The sequence below is a fragment of the Petromyzon marinus genome, chromosome 1 (genome assembly GCF_048934315.1).
Source record: "Petromyzon marinus isolate PM22_M1 ecotype Great Lakes invasive population chromosome 1, UKy_Petmar_22M1.pri1.0, whole genome shotgun sequence".
In the NCBI taxonomy this organism is placed as follows: Eukaryota; Metazoa; Chordata; class Hyperoartia; order Petromyzontiformes; family Petromyzontidae; genus Petromyzon; species Petromyzon marinus.
Genome location: NC_133667.1, coordinates 6762208 through 6781773, shown reverse-complemented (window position 1 = coordinate 6781773; position 19566 = coordinate 6762208). Strand labels below are relative to the sequence as shown.

General features: G+C 49.6%; 1 protein-coding gene across 1 annotated transcript in view; it reads right to left on the bottom strand.

The window, feature by feature from the left end:
• LOC116940965 (uncharacterized) overlaps nt 1-19566 on the bottom strand; it is a 160019-nt gene that overhangs the window by 60915 nt on the left and 79538 nt on the right. The window contains exons 6-9 of the mRNA XM_076056263.1: nt 16893-17103; nt 16013-16152; nt 6933-6989; nt 5307-5343 (exon numbers count right to left, since the gene is read on the bottom strand). Of these exons, the coding sequence (XP_075912378.1) occupies nt 5307-5343; nt 6933-6989; nt 16013-16152; nt 16893-17103 (445 nt within the window). The remainder of the gene's footprint in view (nt 1-5306; nt 5344-6932; nt 6990-16012; nt 16153-16892; nt 17104-19566) is intronic.

Below are 19566 nucleotides of genomic sequence, written 5' to 3'. Positions count from 1 at the left end.
GGGATTGTAACTGCGGGGATTGTAACTGAGGAGATTGCAACTGAGGGGATTGTAACTGACGAGATTGTAACTGAGGGATTGTAACTGAGGGGATTGTAACTGAGGGTATTGTAACTGAGGGGATTGTAACTGAGGGGAGTGTAACTAAGGGCATTGTAACTGAGGGGATTGTAATTGAGGGGAGTGTAACTGAGGGGATTGTAACTGAGGGGATTGTAACTGAGTTGTAACTGAGGGGATTGTAACTGAGGGGATTGTAACTGAGGTGATTGTAACTGAGGGGATTGTAACTGAGGGGATTGTAACTGAGGGGATTGTAACTGAGGGGATTGTAACTGAGATTATTGTAACTGAGGGGATTGTAACTGAGGGGATTGTAACTGAGTTGTAACTGAGGGGATTGTAACTGAGGGGATTGTAACTGAGGGGACTGTAACTGAGGGGATTGTAACTGAGTTGTAACTGAGGGGTCTGTAACTGAGGGGATTGTAACTGAGTTGTAACTGAGGGGATTGTAACTGAGGAGATTGTAACTGAGGGGATTGTAACTGAGGGGAGTGTAACTGAGGGGAGTGTAACTGAGGGGATTGTAACTGAGGGGAGTGTAACTGAGGGAATTGTAACTGAGAGGATTGTAACTGACGAGATTGTAACTGAGGAGATTGTAACTGAGGGGATTGTAACTGAGGGGATTGTAACTGACGAGATTGTAACTGAGGAGATTGTAACCGAGGGGATTGTAACTGAGGGGATTGTAACTGAGGGGAGTGTAACTGAGAGCACTGTTGTACTGTAGGAGGAAGCTCGTTGCATCAAGAGTGACTACAACTGGACTGGCGTTGTGTGCTGCGCTGTGTAATAATTGTTTCTCAATGTGCAGTGTTGGCTGTTGCTGCGTGGATTGCTCTGTGGGTATTAAACAATTTCGCAGACACTTCAAGATGCGATGTAATGTTGGGTGCATCAAAAATATTCTAAAATGATGCTGGTGATATTTAATTTGATCATTAACATTTTATAGACATTAAACGGTGAGGATGGGGGCCTTCGGGAGAGTGGTTAAAATTAATTAACGCACTGCACGCACACAGCACAGGACGCACAGCACGCACACACAGCGCATACACCCGCACACAGCGTGCACACCACACACAGCGTGCACCACACACAGCGTGAACACCATACACAGCACGCACACAGCGTGAACACCATACACAGCACGCACACAGCGTGCACACCACACACAGCGTGAACACCATACACAGCGTGAACACCACACACAGCGTGTACACCATACACAGCGTGAACACCACACACAGCGTGTACACCACACACAGCGTGCACACCACACACAGCACGCACACCACACACAGCGTGAACACCACACACACCACACACAGCACACACAGCGTGCACAACACAGCGTGAACACCACACACAGCACGCACACAGCGTGCACACCACACACAGCGTAAACACCACACACACCACACACAGCATGTACACCACACACAGCGTGAACACCACACACAGCGTGAACACCACACACAGCACACACAGCGTGAACACCATACACAGCACGCACACAGCGTGCACACCACACACAGCGTGCACACCATACACAGCGTGCACACCACACACAGCGTGCACACCATACACAGCGTGAACACCACACACAGCGTGAACACCACACACAGCGTGAACACCACACACAGCGTGAACACCACACAGCACACACAGCGTGCACACCACACACAGCGCATACACCACACACAGCGTGCACACCACACACAGCGTGCACAACACACAGCGTGCACACCATACACAGCACGTACACCACACACAGCGTGGACACCACACACTGCGTGAACACCATACACAGCGTGCACACCATACACAGCACGCACCACACACAGCACGCACACCACACACAGCACGCACACCACACACCACGTGCACACCACACACAGCACACACACCACACACAGCACACACACCACGTGCACACCACACACAGCACGCACACCACACACAGCGTGCACACCACACACAGCGTGCACACCACACACAGCACACACACCACACACACCACGTGCACACCACACACAGCACACACACCACACACCACGTGTACACCACACACAGCACGCACACCACACACAGCACGCACACCACACCCAGCACGCGCCCAGAACACACAGCACACACACCACACTCAGAGTGCATGCACACTGAGTGTTTACTGTGAAGAGAACAGGGTGAGAGTTCACAGTAGTGGCCGACCGAAACTGAATTTCTGGTTTCAGCCGAAAGGGAAACCAGACCAAAAGTTAAACATTTACTTTCGGCCGAAACTGAAGCCGAAACCGAAAGTTTAACTCCACTTTCGGCCGAGACCCAAACAGAAAGGTATGCAGTGAGGGAAAAAAGTATTTGATCCCCTGTTGATTTTGCAGTGATCCCCTGCTGATTTTGTACATTTGCCCACTGACAAAGAAATTATCAGTCTATAATTTTAATGGTAGGTTTATTTGAACAGTGAGAGACAGAATAACAACAAAAAAATCCAGAAAAACGCATGTAAATTTTTTTTATCAATTGATTTGCATTTTAATGAAGGAAATAAGTATTTGACCCCTCTGCAAAACATGACTTAGTACTTGGTGGAAAAACCCTTGTTGGCAATCACAGAGGTCAGACGTTTCTTGTAGTTGGTCACCAGGTTTGCACACATCTCAGGAGGGATTTTGTCCCACTCCTCTTTGCAGATCTTCTCCAAGTCATTAAGGTTTCGAGGCTGACGTTTGGCAACTCGAACCTTCAGCTCCCTCCACAGATTTTCTATGGGATTAAGGTCTAGAGACTGGCTAGGCCACTCCAGGACCTTAATGTGCTTCTTCTTGAGCCACTCCTTTGTTGCCTTGGCCGTGTGTTTTGGGTCATTGTCACGCTGGAATACCCATCCACGACCCATTTTCAATGCGCTGGCTGAGGGAAGGAGGTTCTCACTCAACATTTGACGGTACATGGCCCTGTCCATCGTCCCTTTGATGCAGTGAAGTTGTCCTGTCCCCTTAGCAGAAAAACACCCCCAAAGCATAATGTTTCCACCTCCATGTTTGACGGTGGGGATGGTGTTCTTGGGGTCATAGGCAGCATTCCTCCTCCTCCAAACACGGCGAGTTGATGCCAAAGAGCTCCATTTTGGTCTCATCTGACCACAACACTTTCACCCAGTTGTCCTCTGAATCATTCAGATGTTCATTGGCAAACTTCAGACGGGCATGTATATGTGCTTTCTTGAGCAGGGGGACCTTGCGGGCGTTGCAGGATTTCAGTCCTTCACGGCGTAGTGTGTTACCAATTGTTTTCTTGGTGACTATGGTCCCAGCTGCCTTGAGATCATTGACAAGATCCTCCCGTGTAGTTCTGGGCTGATTCCTTACCGTTCTCATGATCATTGCAACTCCACGAGGTGAGATCTTGCATGGAGCCCCAGGCCGAGGGAGATTGACAGTTCTTTTGTGTTTCTTCCATTTGCGACTAATCGCACCAACTGTTGTCACCTTCTCACCAAGCTGCTTGGCAATGGTCTTGTAGCCCATTCCAGCCTTGTGTAGGTTTACAATCTTGTCCCTGACATCCTTGGAGAGCTCTTTGGTCTTGGCCATGGTGGAGAGCTTGGAAACTGATTGATTGATTGCTTCTGTGGACAGGTGTCTTTTATACAGGTAACAATCTGAGATTAGGAGCACTCCCTTTAAGAGTGTGCTCCTAATCTCAGCTCGTTACCTGTATAAGACACCTGGGAGCCAGAAATCTTTCTGATTGAGAGGGGGTCAAATACTTATTTCCCTCATTAAAATGCAACTCAATTTATAACATTTTTGATATGCGTTTTTCTGGATTTTGTTGTTATTCTGTCTCTCACTGTTCAAATAAACCTACCATTAAAATTATAGACTGATCATTTCTATGTCAGTGGGCAAACGTACAAAATCAGCAGGGGATCACATACTTTTTTCCCTCACTGTATAACCGAAGTTACCAAACACAAGATTTATTAAATGTCATGATGCAATGCTACTTTAATTAAAACTAAATCTAGAACTAATCATTCAGAGCCTGCAGTAAGAGTCGCTAAATATGAAATCTTTCGGTGTTACTTACTTAGTAATTATATCCAAACAAACGAATGTTGTAGTTAAGAAACAAGTTTTTCTGCATTCAGCCAGATAGGCTGCCGTCTGTTGACCGGTCGTATAGACATTAGCAGCCCATGGTTGCGGCTGTAACCTCGCTCCCAAGCTGCTGCTGCTGACGTGTGCGTGTTTGTGTGTACGTGTGTGTGTATGTGTGTACGTGTGTGTATGTTTGTGTGTACGTGTGTGTGTGTTTGTGTGTACGTGTGTGTGTTTGTGTGTACGTGTGTGTGTTTGTGTGTACGTGTGTGTGTATGTGTACGTGTGTGTTTGTGTGTACGTGTGTGTTTGTGTATACGTTTGTGTTTGTGTGTACGTGTGTGTGTTTGTGTGTACGTGTGTGTGTGTTTGTATACGTGTGTGTGTGTGCAGCCTATCGAATAGGACTGCCTAGCGCTGACTGACCGGCCAATAGGCGTAGCACTAGCATTATATTCTAAAAATAGATCTTCGGTTGACGACAGAAAGTCAATATCAGTTTCGGCCGAAACCTAAACCAGAAGGAAAGTAAAAATTTACTTTGCGGCCGAAACCGAAAGTATGCCGAAAGAGGCCATTTGACAACTTTCGGCGCCAAAACCGAATTTCGGTCGGCCACTAGTTCACAGTGAGGTGTGAAGGGTCAGAGTTCACAGTGAGGTGTGTAGGGTCAGAGTTCACAGTGAGGTGTGCAGGGTCAGAGTTCACAGTGAGGTGTGCAGGGTCAGAGTTCACAGTGAGGTGTGCAGGGTCAGAGTTCACAGTGAGGTGTGCAGGGTGAGTGTTAATGGTGAGGTGTGCTGGGTCAGAGTTCACAGTGAGGTGTGCTGGCTCAGAGTTCACAGTGAGGTGTGCAGGGTGAGTGTTAATGGTGAGGTGTGCTGGGTCAGAGTTCACAGTGAGGTGTGCAGGGTCAGAGTTCACAGTGAGGTGTGCAGGGTGAGTGTTAATGGTGAGGTGTGCAGGGTCAGAGTTCACAGTGAGGTGTGCTGGGTCAGAGTTCACAGTGAGGTGTGCAGGGTCAGAGTTCACAGTGAGGTGTGCAGGGTCAGAGTTCACAGTGAGGTGTGCAGGGTGAGTGTTAATGGTGAGGTGGGGGCAGGGCATGATGGGAATACTCCTCACCTCGTTTCTCCACCTCCACCTTCAGCTTCTCCCTGAGCTGTACAGCGGAACAACACAGCGAGAGCAGAGTGAGAGAGACTCATGCACACTAGATAGAGTGCATCACTACAGCAATGACTCATGCACACTGACACAGAGTGCATCACTACAGCAGTGACTCATGCACACTGAGACAGAGTGCATCACTACAGCAGTGACTCATGCACACTAGACAGAGTGCATCACTACAGCAGTGACTCATGCACACTCAAACAGAGTGCATCACTACAGCAGTGAATCATGCACACTCACACAGAGTGCATCACTACAGCAGTGACTCATGCACACTGACACAGAGTGCATGGCTACAGCAGTGACTCATGCACACTGACACAGAGTGCATCACTACAGCAGTGACTCATGCACACTAGACAGAGTGCATCACTACAGCAGTGACTCATGCACACTGACACAGAGTGCATCACTACAGCAGTGACACAAGTACACTACAGCTACACGGCAATCACGATGTTCATGCAGCACCACGGCATCACGATGCGTTTCTACGACTGGCCCTGGGACTCCTTAGTGTTGGATCCACTGCTGTGCACTGGAAAAGGTGGAAGGGTCTGGTGGTGCACGCTGACGTCTCCTCTTCAGATCGCTCTGGAGGAGCTCCCAGCTTTCACAGCGTCGCTGTGGGCCATAGCCGCGGGCCCCACAGAGCCATGGTTTTGGGCCGAGTCTCGGGCCAGCGCGCTGCCATCCCCTGCGATCCGCCCCCGCTCGGCCACAGCGATGGCCTTGGTCAAGCGCCTGCTCTCCACGGCGGCGTCTTCAATCAACGTCCGTTACGCTCTGAACGTCCGCACTCTCCTGCAGCTCAACATTTGTATTGTTCTCTCTTCGCTGCGTTGTTTTGCCATTGCCATGTTTTCACATCCGCACTCCCTCGTCATATTTCTGTTCTTTTGCAACGTTATTTTCTCTTTACGTTAATTCTGACATTAATTTTGCACTCAATACATTTGTCAGATTGGGATTGTTCTAGACTTGATATCAGCATTGTTGACCTGATGCTGAGGTATTGGTGATGTGTCGCTGATATCACACGGTGGAGGGAGACAATGGGAGCCCACGTGACCCACGCCTCCCTCGTCATGGCTCAAGAGCCCCGGTAAATAGTGCGGTGCTGTGGGGTGAAGAGGTGGAGTGGGAGCAGGGGGGGTGGAGGGAGGGAGCCTGAGCCATGGAGCTGCACTTGGGCAGAGACCCCGAGGGATGCAGCAGTGAGCAGTGGGATGGCCGTCCACACAGCTCCTGTTCCCCGGCATGGACAACACCAGGGGGCTGCACGGATTCTGACGCGAGCCTTCCTACAGTGGGCACCGCGTACGGCTCTGCCAATGCAGCGCAAGAGCCGGCGAGCAAGACGCAGGCTCCGCCAGACTCCATGCTGCACTGACCTTCATAGGTGCTTGCTCATGGCATTCACCTACTCAGGCTGGCCGTTGTGAAATGGTCATCGTTACGAGCAGTGTATAACATGTGCAGTTTGTATTCAAGTATTCTATGAACGTTATGCACGTGCTAAGTGAATGAATGTTGTAAACTGTGCACTCCCAGGTCTCCCTGGCTAGGCCTCACCTTCGGGATGATCTCCTCCAGCACCTTCTTGTCCAGACTTGAGCTCGCCCCCTCCGTCTAGAAGCAGAGCAGAGATAAGTCACCCTGTGTCTTAGTGAGCCATGGGAGACAGAGATGAGACACAGAGTGACTCACTAATCCATGGGAGACAGAGATGAGTCACCCTGTGTCTCAGTGATCCATGGAAGACCAAGTTGAGTCACCCTGTGTCTCAGTGATCCATGGGAGACAGAGATGAGTCACAGGGTGACTCACTGGTCCACGTGTCTAGCTCAGTGCTCTCTGCGAGTCGTGAGTAAAGGATCTCTTAGTGAGACTGTGCGGCTGCAGCAGTCCCCATTAGAGGAGCCGCTCGCTGCCGCTGTGAGCTGGCTGCCCTCTCAGCCGCACGGCGCTCTCCACGCCGCTCCCGGAGGGCCCCGCAGGGGCTGCCCAGCCACCGTGCGTGGACTCTCGCCGGTGCCTACGGCGGGGAGCTTCACTCGACGCGGAGACCGCGAGCGGTGCCGCCGCCTGCGCCGGTGAGAGTGCGGCGAGGGCTGCGTGGTGAGCGGGGCAGGGCCCTGCTACGCTGTGTGCCAAGCGGTGCCGGACTCTGCCAGGCGGTGCCAGACGCGTCGTGTCAAAAGAGACGCGACGCCGCTGCACAGCTGCGCTTTGCCCTGGTGCAGCGCTGCAGGACGCTGACATGTGTTGCTAATCACAGCCTCTACATACATACGGTGTGGGTAATCTAGAAATCATGAATAGCTATCATGGAAGGTCTAATAGATCTGGATAAACATTATAACTCTCTCCAGGAAGCATATAAGATGATGCTTGAAACGTTTGACCATTTTAAAATGATTGCAGAAATATAAAATATAAACTGAGAATAAGTCTTAGGGGCTATGTGTGTGGAACCTGCTTGGTTTTATTTACAGGCCGTCCATAAATGACGTCACGCGATTTTGGACGATTTTTGACCCCCCTCGTCACACGGCGTCACAAAAATTCAGACCCCCCCTCAAATATGACGTCACAGAGCTCTGCCCCACCCCCCCCCCAAAACCATATTCCCATTTTGAAAATAAAACATGCTTCAAATCGCTTTAAACAATTGTCATTGTAGTGCGTATTTAATGTGGCGCTGCATTCTGTTGTAGGAGAAAACATTTATTAAAAAGGAGGCGTTGGAAAGCTTAAATTTAGCATAAAATTTACTTTAAAATATTCAACGTCTAACTACAACTGCAGATGTTCGGAATATTATATTGAAATTATCTTATAATTATAAAATATTAAAAGTAAATATAACTAGAAAAAAATACTTGAAACTTTGTAGTAGAACGAAGCCAAATGGAGAGTACAATTATAACAATCATATATTAATTCACAAAATGAAAAGCCCTGGTAGAATCATTAGAATCAAAATGTTTAGTAACAATCATTAACAAAAATGTTCAAAATGTATGCTTCTCCATTCTCTCATGGAGAAGCAAAATGCTCCTTCATAGAATAAATAAAAGGTGACCTGAGTACATTTAAATAATCAAATAGTTAATTAATAATGAAAATTAATCAAAATTAGTGTTTTTAGTTTTTTCGGTAAAGTCACGTTGAAGAGAAACAACAAAATAACAAAATATATATAAAACAATAAAAAAATTTCTCACGACGTTTCGACCATAACTCAAACGGTCATCATCAGGTGTGTCGGTTTGCATAAATGTATTTTGAAAACGGCATAGTTATTTATTTATATATATAAAAATAACGTTTGCGTCACGCGCAACGATTGGCTGTTTGCCAGGACTAGTCCATCTATTTTTTGAAAAGAGGAGGGGGGAGACGAAATTTGTTTTTATGTATGCTGTCTGAAAGCCACTGTAAGCGTGAACAATCAATCAAGAACTGAAATGATTTATCAAATCTTTCCAATGATTGCTAAGATAAAATCCATCTTCTCGGTTGAAATTGTCTCTGTGTTTGTATATGTGGATAGCCTCATGAACGAATCTCTCATGGAAGCCAGATGGCTTACAAAGAACCTCCGTCTTGGAAAAGTCAATGGCATGTGAGCCTACTGAATTAGAACAATGATCTGCTACGGCCGAGGTGTTGGTCCTACCGTGTTTAAGGTCTGCTTTATGTTCACGAATGCGGTCCGAGATATGGCGTTTGGTTTCTCCAATGTAACTACTACCACAGAGGCAACTTAGTTTGTAGACACCAGGGTATTGTATGTCCGGAATCACATCTTTTACAGACGGAACCAGATCACGGATTTTATGTAATGTGTTGAAACGGACCTGGATCTTGTGTTTATTCAAGATTTTGGAGATCTTTTTTGTGATCCCAGCAATGTAGGGTAAAGTGATGGTTTTGAAAGGCTCCTCAAGAGGGTTCTTCTTCATGGTTTGAGTGATAGCTTTGCGGATTGTATAGTCGGAGTAACCATTAGCCCTAAGAGCTTGGTGTACGTGCTTGAGTTCACTGCTTATGTGTTCCTGGTCGGATATGCATTGGGCTCTATGATACAGAGTCTTGATGAGAGAATTCTTCTGTGATGGATGGTGGTGGGAATCCGGTTTCAGATAAGCATCCGTATGGGTAGCTTTCCTGTAGACAGAGTGGCTCATTGAACCATCAGGTCTCTTTTTAATTAGGACATCCAAAAAAGGTATCTTGCCATCTATTTCGACTTCCATGGTAAATCTGATGGCTGGGTGTATGGAATTGATGTGGTCGAAGAATTGGTCTAGAGCAGGCCGGCCATGTGGCCAGATGACAAAAGTGTCATCCACGTACCTCTTCCATAAGGTTGGGCGCAGAGTGGCAGTCTGGATGGCGTCAGTCTCAAATTTCTCCATGAAAATGTTAGCTATAACTGGAGAAAGGGGGGAGCCCATTGGGGTGCCCTCAGTTTGTTTGTAGAAAGTTCCATTCCAAGTGAAGTATGTATTGGTTAAACAGTGTCTCACCAGGGGGGGTACCTCAGTGTTTAGTCCTTGATGAACCAAGTCTTCAATGATTGCAATGGTGTCAGGTACAGGAACCTTGGTGAATAAGGAAACTACATCAAAACTGACAAGCAGGTCGTCTGGGGACAGGGAAATACCCTTGATTGTTGATACCAGGTGAGTAGAATTTTGTACCGCAGAGGTGGTCTTTCCAGTGAAAGGACGCAGGATTTCAGACAAAAAACGAGCTAGTTTGTAGGTGGGGGAGCTGATAGTAGAAACTATGGGACGAAGAGGTGTATCAACTTTATGTATTTTTGGTAAGCCGTATAATCTTGGTGGCCTGGCAGCAGAAGGTTTCAACGAAAACTGTTTAGATTGATCAATTAATGCGGTTGAATCAGAAATTATTTTGTTGGTTTGTGTGACGAGGCTGTTGGTGGGATCTCTTTTTATTTTTGTATAACTACCATCGTCGAGTAATTATTTAATTTTGTTGTTGTATTCTATTTTATCCATGATAACAGTAGCATTGCCTTTGTCAGCTGAGAGAACTACAATATCATTCCTCTTTTTTAATTTATATAATTCAAAACGCTCATCTTTGCTGAGGTTGCTAGCTGGCATCTTAGCGTTTTTGAGGGTTGCAGCGATTTCAGATCTTGCTACGTCTGCAGCGATGTGACCCAGGCCCCTGAGAGCAACGTCTACTTGGGCAATTATATCATTAACTGGTATGTGTTTAGGTGTGACTGCAAAGTTTAGACCTTTAGCTAAAACGGATTTCAGACCATCGGAAATAGAACTGTTACTGCGATTAATTACGACTTTATTAACGTCTAACTTTTTGGTGTGTGGGTCCGGTCTTTTGTTTAAGAGGAGGTTAAATTTGGAAATCAGGTTTTCCTTACATTTGGTCGACATAGTAGCAGCTGAAGAGGCAGTCATATTGTCTACATGTTCCCAATCCGATGTGGACATTATTGCCGTCAATGATAAGTGTGATTTGCAGAGTGTCTTGTCTAACTGATCTAGTTCTGTGCGTATAAGTCTGATTTTTTCTGAGATAAGAGCTAAGCTAGTTTTGAAAAGAATTCGTTTCGCATTAGAAGAAGTTACAGTAGCAGAGGTGAGTGTAAATGCGATTGGTATTACCCCAGAGTCGCGGCATCTCTTCAGGAAGGTGAGAGACTCGATCAGCTGAGCTTTCTTATCCCGGAGTTTGTTGAAGGATCTTAAAGTTATGTGAAAACCCTCCCCGTAGAGGCGATTAAATTTTGATTTAAAGCTTTCGTGACTGCAGTAATTCATATTCTTAGTTTTTTCGGTAAAGTCACGTTGAAGAGAAACAACAAAATAACAAAATATATATAAAACAATAAAAAATTTTCTCACGACGTTTCGACCATAACTCAAACGGTCATCATCAGGTGTGTCGGTTTGCATACATTTATTTTGAAAACGGCATAGTTATTTATTTATATATATAAAAATAACGTTTGCGTCAGGCGCAACGATTGGCTGTTTGCCAGGACTAGTCCATCTATTTTTTGAAAAGAGGAGGGGGGAGACGAAATTTGTTTTTATGTATGCTGTCTGAAAGCCACTGTAAGCGTGAACAATCAATCAAGAACTGAAATGATTTATCAAATCTTTCCAATGATTGCTAAGATAAAATCCATCTTCTCGGTTGAAATTGTCTCTGTGTTTGTATATGTGGATAGCCTCATGAACGAATCTCTCATGGAAGCCAGATGGCTTACAAACGTGACTTTACCGAAAAAACTAAGAATATGAATTACTGCAGTCACGAAAGCTTTAAATCAAAAAATTAGTGTTGTTCTAACAATTCTATATATATTTAAAGTTGCACATTTTAACGTGACGTCACATTTCTGAACCCCCCCCCCCTCCCCCCCTCGTCACACATCGTCACAAATGTCTGACACCCGCCCCCCCCATTGGTGCGTGACGTCATTTATGGACGGCCCCTTAATAGCCATGTCCTTGACTATAGTTCAAGCACAGCACCAACCAAGCAGCACCGAGTGCCCTGCAGCTCACGCGGTGTCTCTGTTCACCGGAGGAGGCCCTCGCCTCGCTCGGCCCCTGCAGCTCCGCCGCTCCTCAACGCCGTCCGGCAGATCCGCTCGGCGTCGAGCGCCGTTACCGCCGAGGCTGGGCAACTTTTGACTCGACCGATTTCACCACAGGTAGTGCCGACCATTGAAAATTATCCGACCCCCGTCGTTTATAGACACCAGCGGCTGTACACAACACCAATCATTTAATGAGACCAACGTTTAATCTACGTGTTTTGTCCAACATTCTGTTTAAAAGAGGCGGCGAGTTTGTGATCTGGAAATACATCAGAGGCCGAGTGTGCCCTGGGCCCGGCACTCTCCCTGCTGGCCACAGCTCCAGCGACAAGAGCAGCCACAGGACGGGGAGAGGGGCGAGGAGAGGGACGAGGAGGGGGACGGGGAGGGGGAGAGGGACGAGGAGGGGGACGAGGAGGGGGACGAGGAGAGGGACGAGGAGAGGGACGAGGAGGGGGACGAGGAGGGGGACGAGGAGGGGGAGGGGGACGAGGAGAGGGACGAGGAGAGGGGCGAGGAGGAGGACGGGGAGGGGGACGGGGAGGGGGAGGGGGACGGGGAGGGGGACGGGGAGGGGGACGAGGAGAGGGACGAGGAGAGGGACGAGGAGGGGGACGAGGAGGGGGACGAGGAGGGGAACGGGGAGAGGGACGAGGAGAGGGACGGGGAGGGGGACGAGGAGGGGGACGGGGAGGGGGACGGGGAGAGGGACGAGGAGAGGGACGAGGAGGGGGACGAGGAGGGGGACGAGGAGGGGGGAGGGGGAGGGGGACGAGGAGAGGGACGGGGAGGGGGACGGGGAGGGGGACGGGGACGGGGAGGGGGACGGGGAGGGGGACGAGGAGGGGGACGGGGAGGGGGACGAGGAGGGGGACGGGGAGGGGGACGAGGAGGGGGACGGGGAGGGGGACGGGGAGAGGGACGAGGAGAGGGACGAGGAGAGGGACGAGGAGAGGGGAGGGGGAGAACAGTCATTCAACATGGAAGCCACTCCTCAGGTTCCTCCCCAGTTCCCAAGTGAGTTCCTCCGGGCTCAGTGCTGTGGCTGCTGCTGCCGTTCTCTTCACAGATGTAGAGAACGACGCTCAGACTTGGCTCACGACGACAGGTCTTGTTATACTGACATGGGACTGGATAAGCCAGCCACAACTGTGAATCAGAATAACATCCACATTACCGGTACACCTGGACTTCAATAACATTCAACAGGATTGGATATTCTGAAAGCTGTCTTATGTTTGAGCAGGCAGAGATGAAATGAAGCAATATCATGAACCATGTTGTGTGTTTGTAAATGTCAAATCCTTCAACTCTCCTGATATTTGGCTTTATCCATCTGCACGCTGGCACACAAATACACCCCCTGTACACAACACTCAACTACACGAGCGTCTTGTACACAAGTACTAAGTAGAGGTGCAGCCCTGCAAGTGCCCGCTCACGCCACTGCTGGCAGAAGGGTGTCTTGTAGAGGAAGCTATAGACAGCCCCTCTAGAGGGTATTTGGTCTACTCTTCCACACTGCTCAAACATCTTGAAAGACGTGGGAGTACCCACACTGTACCCCACCACACGCGGCCTCCTCATCAACTCCCTGCAGTGAGCAATCTACTGACGGGCGGACAGAGGCGGGGGTTTAAGAAGCTTGCCCCGCTGTTTCAGCTGCCGCGCCGGGAGATCGAATCGAGCCGGCGACCCGTGGATAGCGAGTCCAGCGCCCTCCTCGCCACGACCCCACGGCAGCTTCCCTCCCAGAGAGCGAGCGACGCTCGTCGCGAACCGCTCCCTAGCGGCGCGCCACCGCCCCCTGCGGCCGCGTCGCCGATCACGGCCACGCGGCGCGCGGACGCACGGTGGTGGCGGTAAGCGGATCGGCCTCGCCGAGTCCGGGCCGGGTTTCCCTCCGGCGCTTCCCTCCGCGCGAGGACCGCCCCGCCCACCGGCGTGGCCGCTACCGCGCGCTACGGGGAGACGGCACCGCCGGGGAGAGTTTGTTTCCTGGGCGGTCGCCCACGAGTCTCTCCGCCGCACGAACTCCGCGCGCGAGTCCCCGCGGCGCGAGCCTCGGCACCCCCTGCCGTGTCCCGGAGGGGGCAGCCCGCGTCTGGACTCCGCTAGCGGTGGCCTCGTGCGTGGGCGGCGTCGCCTCTCTCCTGCGCTTCAACGCGGCCCCTGCACGCGGATCCCTTGCAGTGTCTGATGAGTTGAGTTGTGATCCTGAATTCATGAAACTAATTACCGTTGATTCGTGTTTCTTTCCACAACTGAAATTAAAATAGTTGGATTGTTTATACTGCGTTATTATTTACTGTTCCTGTACTGCTATTGTCAATGTGTGGTTGTTATTTAATGTATATTGTTTAACATGAACAGCTGATAAACTGACTGTGCTGCTAGAAGCTGTGAAGCTGCGTAGACTCATCCCCTGTGTCGCCGCGCCCAGCTCTGCTCCGCTAGAGGAGACGTCTGGTGCCATGGGGCTCCCCCCGGTGAGGGGGGCCCAGACCAACCGGGCCCCCCACCACCCCACCGAGTCCCCACAGAGACTCTCCCAGGGGGCCGCCCTGGTAAATACCGTGGGGGGAGTCACCAAACGTGCACGCGGCCTGCTTCACGGAGGACGTTAAAGATCCGCGGTTGAAAACCAGCGGCGATGCGGGCCGGCGTCACGGTCCGACTCTGAACATCGCTCGCAAGTGACCCCACGTAGCGCCGGGGCTCTGTGCACCGTGACCCAGCGCCGTGGATGCGAGGGTTGGAGGATCGCACAAATTTGTGAAACTCCCACGGGAGCCAGGCCACCACCTCCTGGCTTGCCAAGAGATGGCGGTACAAGTGGATTCATTTACATCTGTTCCTTCTGTACGGGGAATGAGTGTTACCACCCTCTAAACAAAGTAATCTATTATCTAAACAACGTAATCTCCCATCTAAACAAAGTAATCCTCCATCTAAACAAAGTAACCCCCCATCTAAACAAATTAATCCTACATCTAAACAAAACAAATATCTAATATTAACAAATTAATCTCCCATCTAAACAAAGTAATCTCCCATCTAAACAAAGTAATCTCCCATATAAACAAAGTAATACTACATATAAACAAAGTAATCTCCCATATAAAGTAATCTCCCATCTAAAGAAAGTATTGCTACATCTAAACAAAAGAAATCTCTCATATAAACAAAGTAATCTCTCATCTATACAAAGTAATCTCTCATATAAACAAAGTAATCTCCCATTTAAACAAAGAAATCTCCCATCTAAAAAAGTTATCCTACATCTAAACAAAGTAATGTCTCATATAAACAAAGTAATCTACCATCTAAACAAAGTAATCCCCCATCTAAATAAAGTAATTCTACATCTAAACAAAGTAATATCTCATATAAACAAAGTAATCTCCCATTTAAACAAAGTAATCTCCCATCTATACAAAGTAATCCTGCATCTATACAAAGTAATCCTACATCTAAACTAAGTAATCGCCCTGCTAAACAAAGTAATCTCCCATCTAAACACAGTAATCTCCCATCTAAACACAGTAAACACATAGATCTGCTGTCTGTGAGAATCTGGACAGAGTCACTCTACCCAGTCACATGGAGTGACTCACAGGGTGGAGCATCTGGGATGTTCACAGCTGCCACACCAACCACGTGGGGATCAGGTACAGCCCAGTAACCAGATTTGTATGAACGCTGTGATGCTGTGTAGACGTGAGTGTCCCAGTAGACTTGTCTAACTGCCCTTTCATGGACAAACGTGCGTCTTGTAAATATCCAAGCATCAAAATCAGCGCAGTACATTATCCTGCAGCCATGTTACGCTCAATGTGCACTCACAAGTTGGTGTCTGGGCTCAGCTCCCCCCGTCTGCCCAGCCCCCACCCCCCGTCCCCACCGCCCCCACCCCCGTCCCCCCCCATCTCTCTACAAGCGCCACGCTGCCCCAAGGGGCTCTCCCCAGGAGCCATCGGCACAGCGGCCGCTGCCGCCTGGCCAGGAGCCCGCGGCACGGAGCGCGAGGCCTCCTCACCTTCCTGCGGATGCCGGCCGTGATGGAGACCATGGTGAGAGTCTCCACCAGCCCCTTGGATGAGTACAGGATGTTCTCCAGCAGCGTGTAGTCCTTGTATGAGGGCCGGTTCACCATGTCCGTCAGCAGGGAGATGGCTCCTGCAGTAGCAGCAGCACAGGCAGCACACGCAGCACACAGTTCACACAGCACCTTAACAGACTGTTGGGACATGTGCTGTTAGCAAGCACACAGCAGCACACGCAACACATGCAGCACACATACACAGCACAAGCAACACACAGCACACAGCGCACACAGTGCACACACAGCATACAAATGCAGCACACATGGCACATGCAGTACATGCAGCACAGAGCGAGAGCATGAAGGGTAAGTCATGTGAGACTGAGCAGCAAGAATTGCATTCACACTCTTTACAACATTTACAAAGGTGATCTCTACAACCTAGACAGGATAAGTCACACGCTCAAAAAACTGACCACACATCCCCAAGCAGGACCCTCCTGAAAATTAAGTGAAATACCCATTGAACCATTCCTGGCCATTGTAACTATCATAATACCACATAATATGAATTATATTCTTGGCGTATCTATACCACCGTGGAGTGGCACAGTGATTACACATCACACAAACAGCGCTATGCATGCCGTATAACCGATCGCGATCACGAGGTTTGTCACCGGCACTCTACCCAGGGGAGTGCGGTGAGCGTGGCTCCCCCCCGTCGCGGTCGATCGCCACGCACAGAGAGACGCCGGCACATTGAGTGGCCACTCGGGGGCTGTATGGCCACGTGACTCTACACACCTCAGTCCCCAGTGCCCCTCACACCAAGGGTGGTCACACAGCCCGTGGTGAGACTCCTCCTCCTCACCCTGTGCGTTACAGATGATGTCCAGGTCCTGCTCAGTGGCGATCCCGGCCAGGGCGTTCAGAGCGGAGAGCTTGCAGGGAGCGTCGGGCACGTCCAGGTAGCAGGCCAGCACGTCCGCCGCTCGCTCCTGATGGAAGCACGACTTCAGCTCCGGCTCCATGCTCAGGTTTCTTAGAGTTGTAACAGCAAACCTCAGCGTGTTGCGGGATTCCTGCAACGAGTCACCACAGCGAGCGTCAGGTTCATTCTACAGCTACATTGGACTTGTTAATATCATCAATACACATAATTAAATTAGAAAATCAACTACCAATGAAATGTAATAAATGACATTCCTGATGAAGCATAAGAACGAATAAGATACACAGACGTACTTCCTGTTGAAACAACTCACGTGTTGATGCAACATAAACGAGTTGCAGGCAAGGAGGTGAGTTTGAGTTTCTAATTCAATGTAACAAAAGTTTCGAACGGCAACACAAACCACGTCCTGATGCGACGCAGCAGTGTGGATCGACGGCGACAAACGGCGCAAGCGACGCTGAGAACCGCGCTGAGGAAGCGGGTTTCCTGTTCACGGCAACGGTGACAACAACCGCCTGCTGCTGCTGCTGTGACGATGAGCGTCGTGCGGAGTGCAGCTCAGCACGAGGCTGGGGCCTGCCCCTGGCTCTGTCAGGGATCCCTCGGAGCTCCGTGCAGCTGCCCACTCAGCTGCCCACTCAGGTTCCCACTCAGCTGCCCACTCAGCTTCCCACTCAGCTTCCCACTCAGCTGCCCACTCAGCTGCCCACTCAGCTGCCCACTCAGCTGCCCACTCAGCTTACCACTCAGCTTCCTACTCAGCTTCCCACTCAGCTGCCCACTCAACTTCCCACTCAGCTTCCCACTCAGCTGCCCACTCAGCTTCCCAATCAGCTGCCCACTCAACTTCCCACTCAGCTGCCCACTCAGCTGCCCACTCAGCTGACAACTCAGCTTCCCACTCAGCTTCCCAGGCGGCTGGGCCATGGGATGGGGCTGACCAAGCGAGTAGCTGCATTGCAACTTGCTTCAGATTGTTTTGAACAATGCATGGGACGGTTTGGGGAGGCCTTCATCCAGCAGTGGATGGACAGTGGCTGATGGTGGTGATGGTGGTAATGGTGATGATGGTGGTGCAAATGATGATGTTCATGGTTGTGATAATGATGGTGGTGATGGTGGTAATAATGGTAGTGATGATGATGGTGGTGATAATGATGAGTGATAATGATGGTGGTAATGATGATGATGGTAGTGGTGGTGATGATGGTGGTGATGATGAGTGATGGTGGTGAAGATAATGAGTGATGATTATGGTGGTGATGATGGGTGATGATGATAGTGAAGATGGTGGTGATGGCGGTGATGGTGATGATGGTGGTGGTGATGATGATGGCGATGATGGTGGTGATGATGATGGTGGTGATGATGAGTGATAATGATGGTGGTGATGATGATGGTAGTGGTGATGATGATGGTAGTGGTGGTGATGATGGTGGTGGTGATGATGATGATGGTGGTGGTGGTGATGGTGGTGGTGATGGTGGTGGTGGTGATGGTGGTGGTGATGGTGATGATGATGGAGATGATGGTGATGATGAGTGATGGTGGTGGTGATGATGATGGCGATGATGGTGGTGGTGATGATGATGGTGGTGGTGATGGAGATGATGAGTGATGGTGGTGTTGACTTCAACATCGCACTGCACGGTGCGGGGCCCATGGGAGCCGATGTCACGAGGCGCACTCAGCCTGACCCTGAATCCCAGCCGCTGAGATCCACTCCGCGTGTTGGGAATCTGGATCTGATCGGCCGCCAGCAAATTGGGATCCCAATCAGCTGCTGCAGGAGACCGAATTCTGTTGCGTAACCACAGCAGCTGCTGCTGCTCAACACGACAGCCACTCGCTCTTGCTGTATAGGCAATATAAATCCACGTTTATTGAAACACAAAACTATTGTTGTTAACCAGCAAAGACGTCACGAGAGTGAGGCCCAGTTGCTCTGGCACAACGAGATAACCAACACCTGTGGAACTGCAAAGGTCTGGGCTCGATTCCCAGCTGGAATTGTTTAAAATTTACCATTGTTATAAACAATAAGTTGATGTTTGGAATAAACAGAAATCCCTCTTGTCCCTGTGACACTAAATCCCACCAGCGAGGGCCGTGAGTGGATCCCAGAGGCTGTCACTCACTGTCACTCACTCACTGTCACTCACTGTCACTCACTCACTGTCACTCACTGTCACTCACTGTCACTCACTCACTGTCACTCACTGTCAGTCACTCACTGTCAGTCACTCACTGTCACTCACTGTCACTCTGTCACTGTCACTCACTCGCTGTCACTGTATGTCACTCACTGTCACTCATTTACTGTCACTCACTGTCACTCACTCAGGTCACTCACTGTCACTCACTCACGGTCACTCACTGTCACTCACTGTCACTCACTGTCACTCACTCACTGTCACTCACTGTCACTCACGGTCACTCACTGTCACTCACTGTCACACACTCACTGTCACTCATTATCACTTATTCACTGTCACTCACTGTCGCTCACTCACTGTCACTCACTCACTGTCAGTTGCTGATTCAGCTACTTCAGTTGCTGATTCAGCTGCTTCAGTAGCTGATTCAGCTG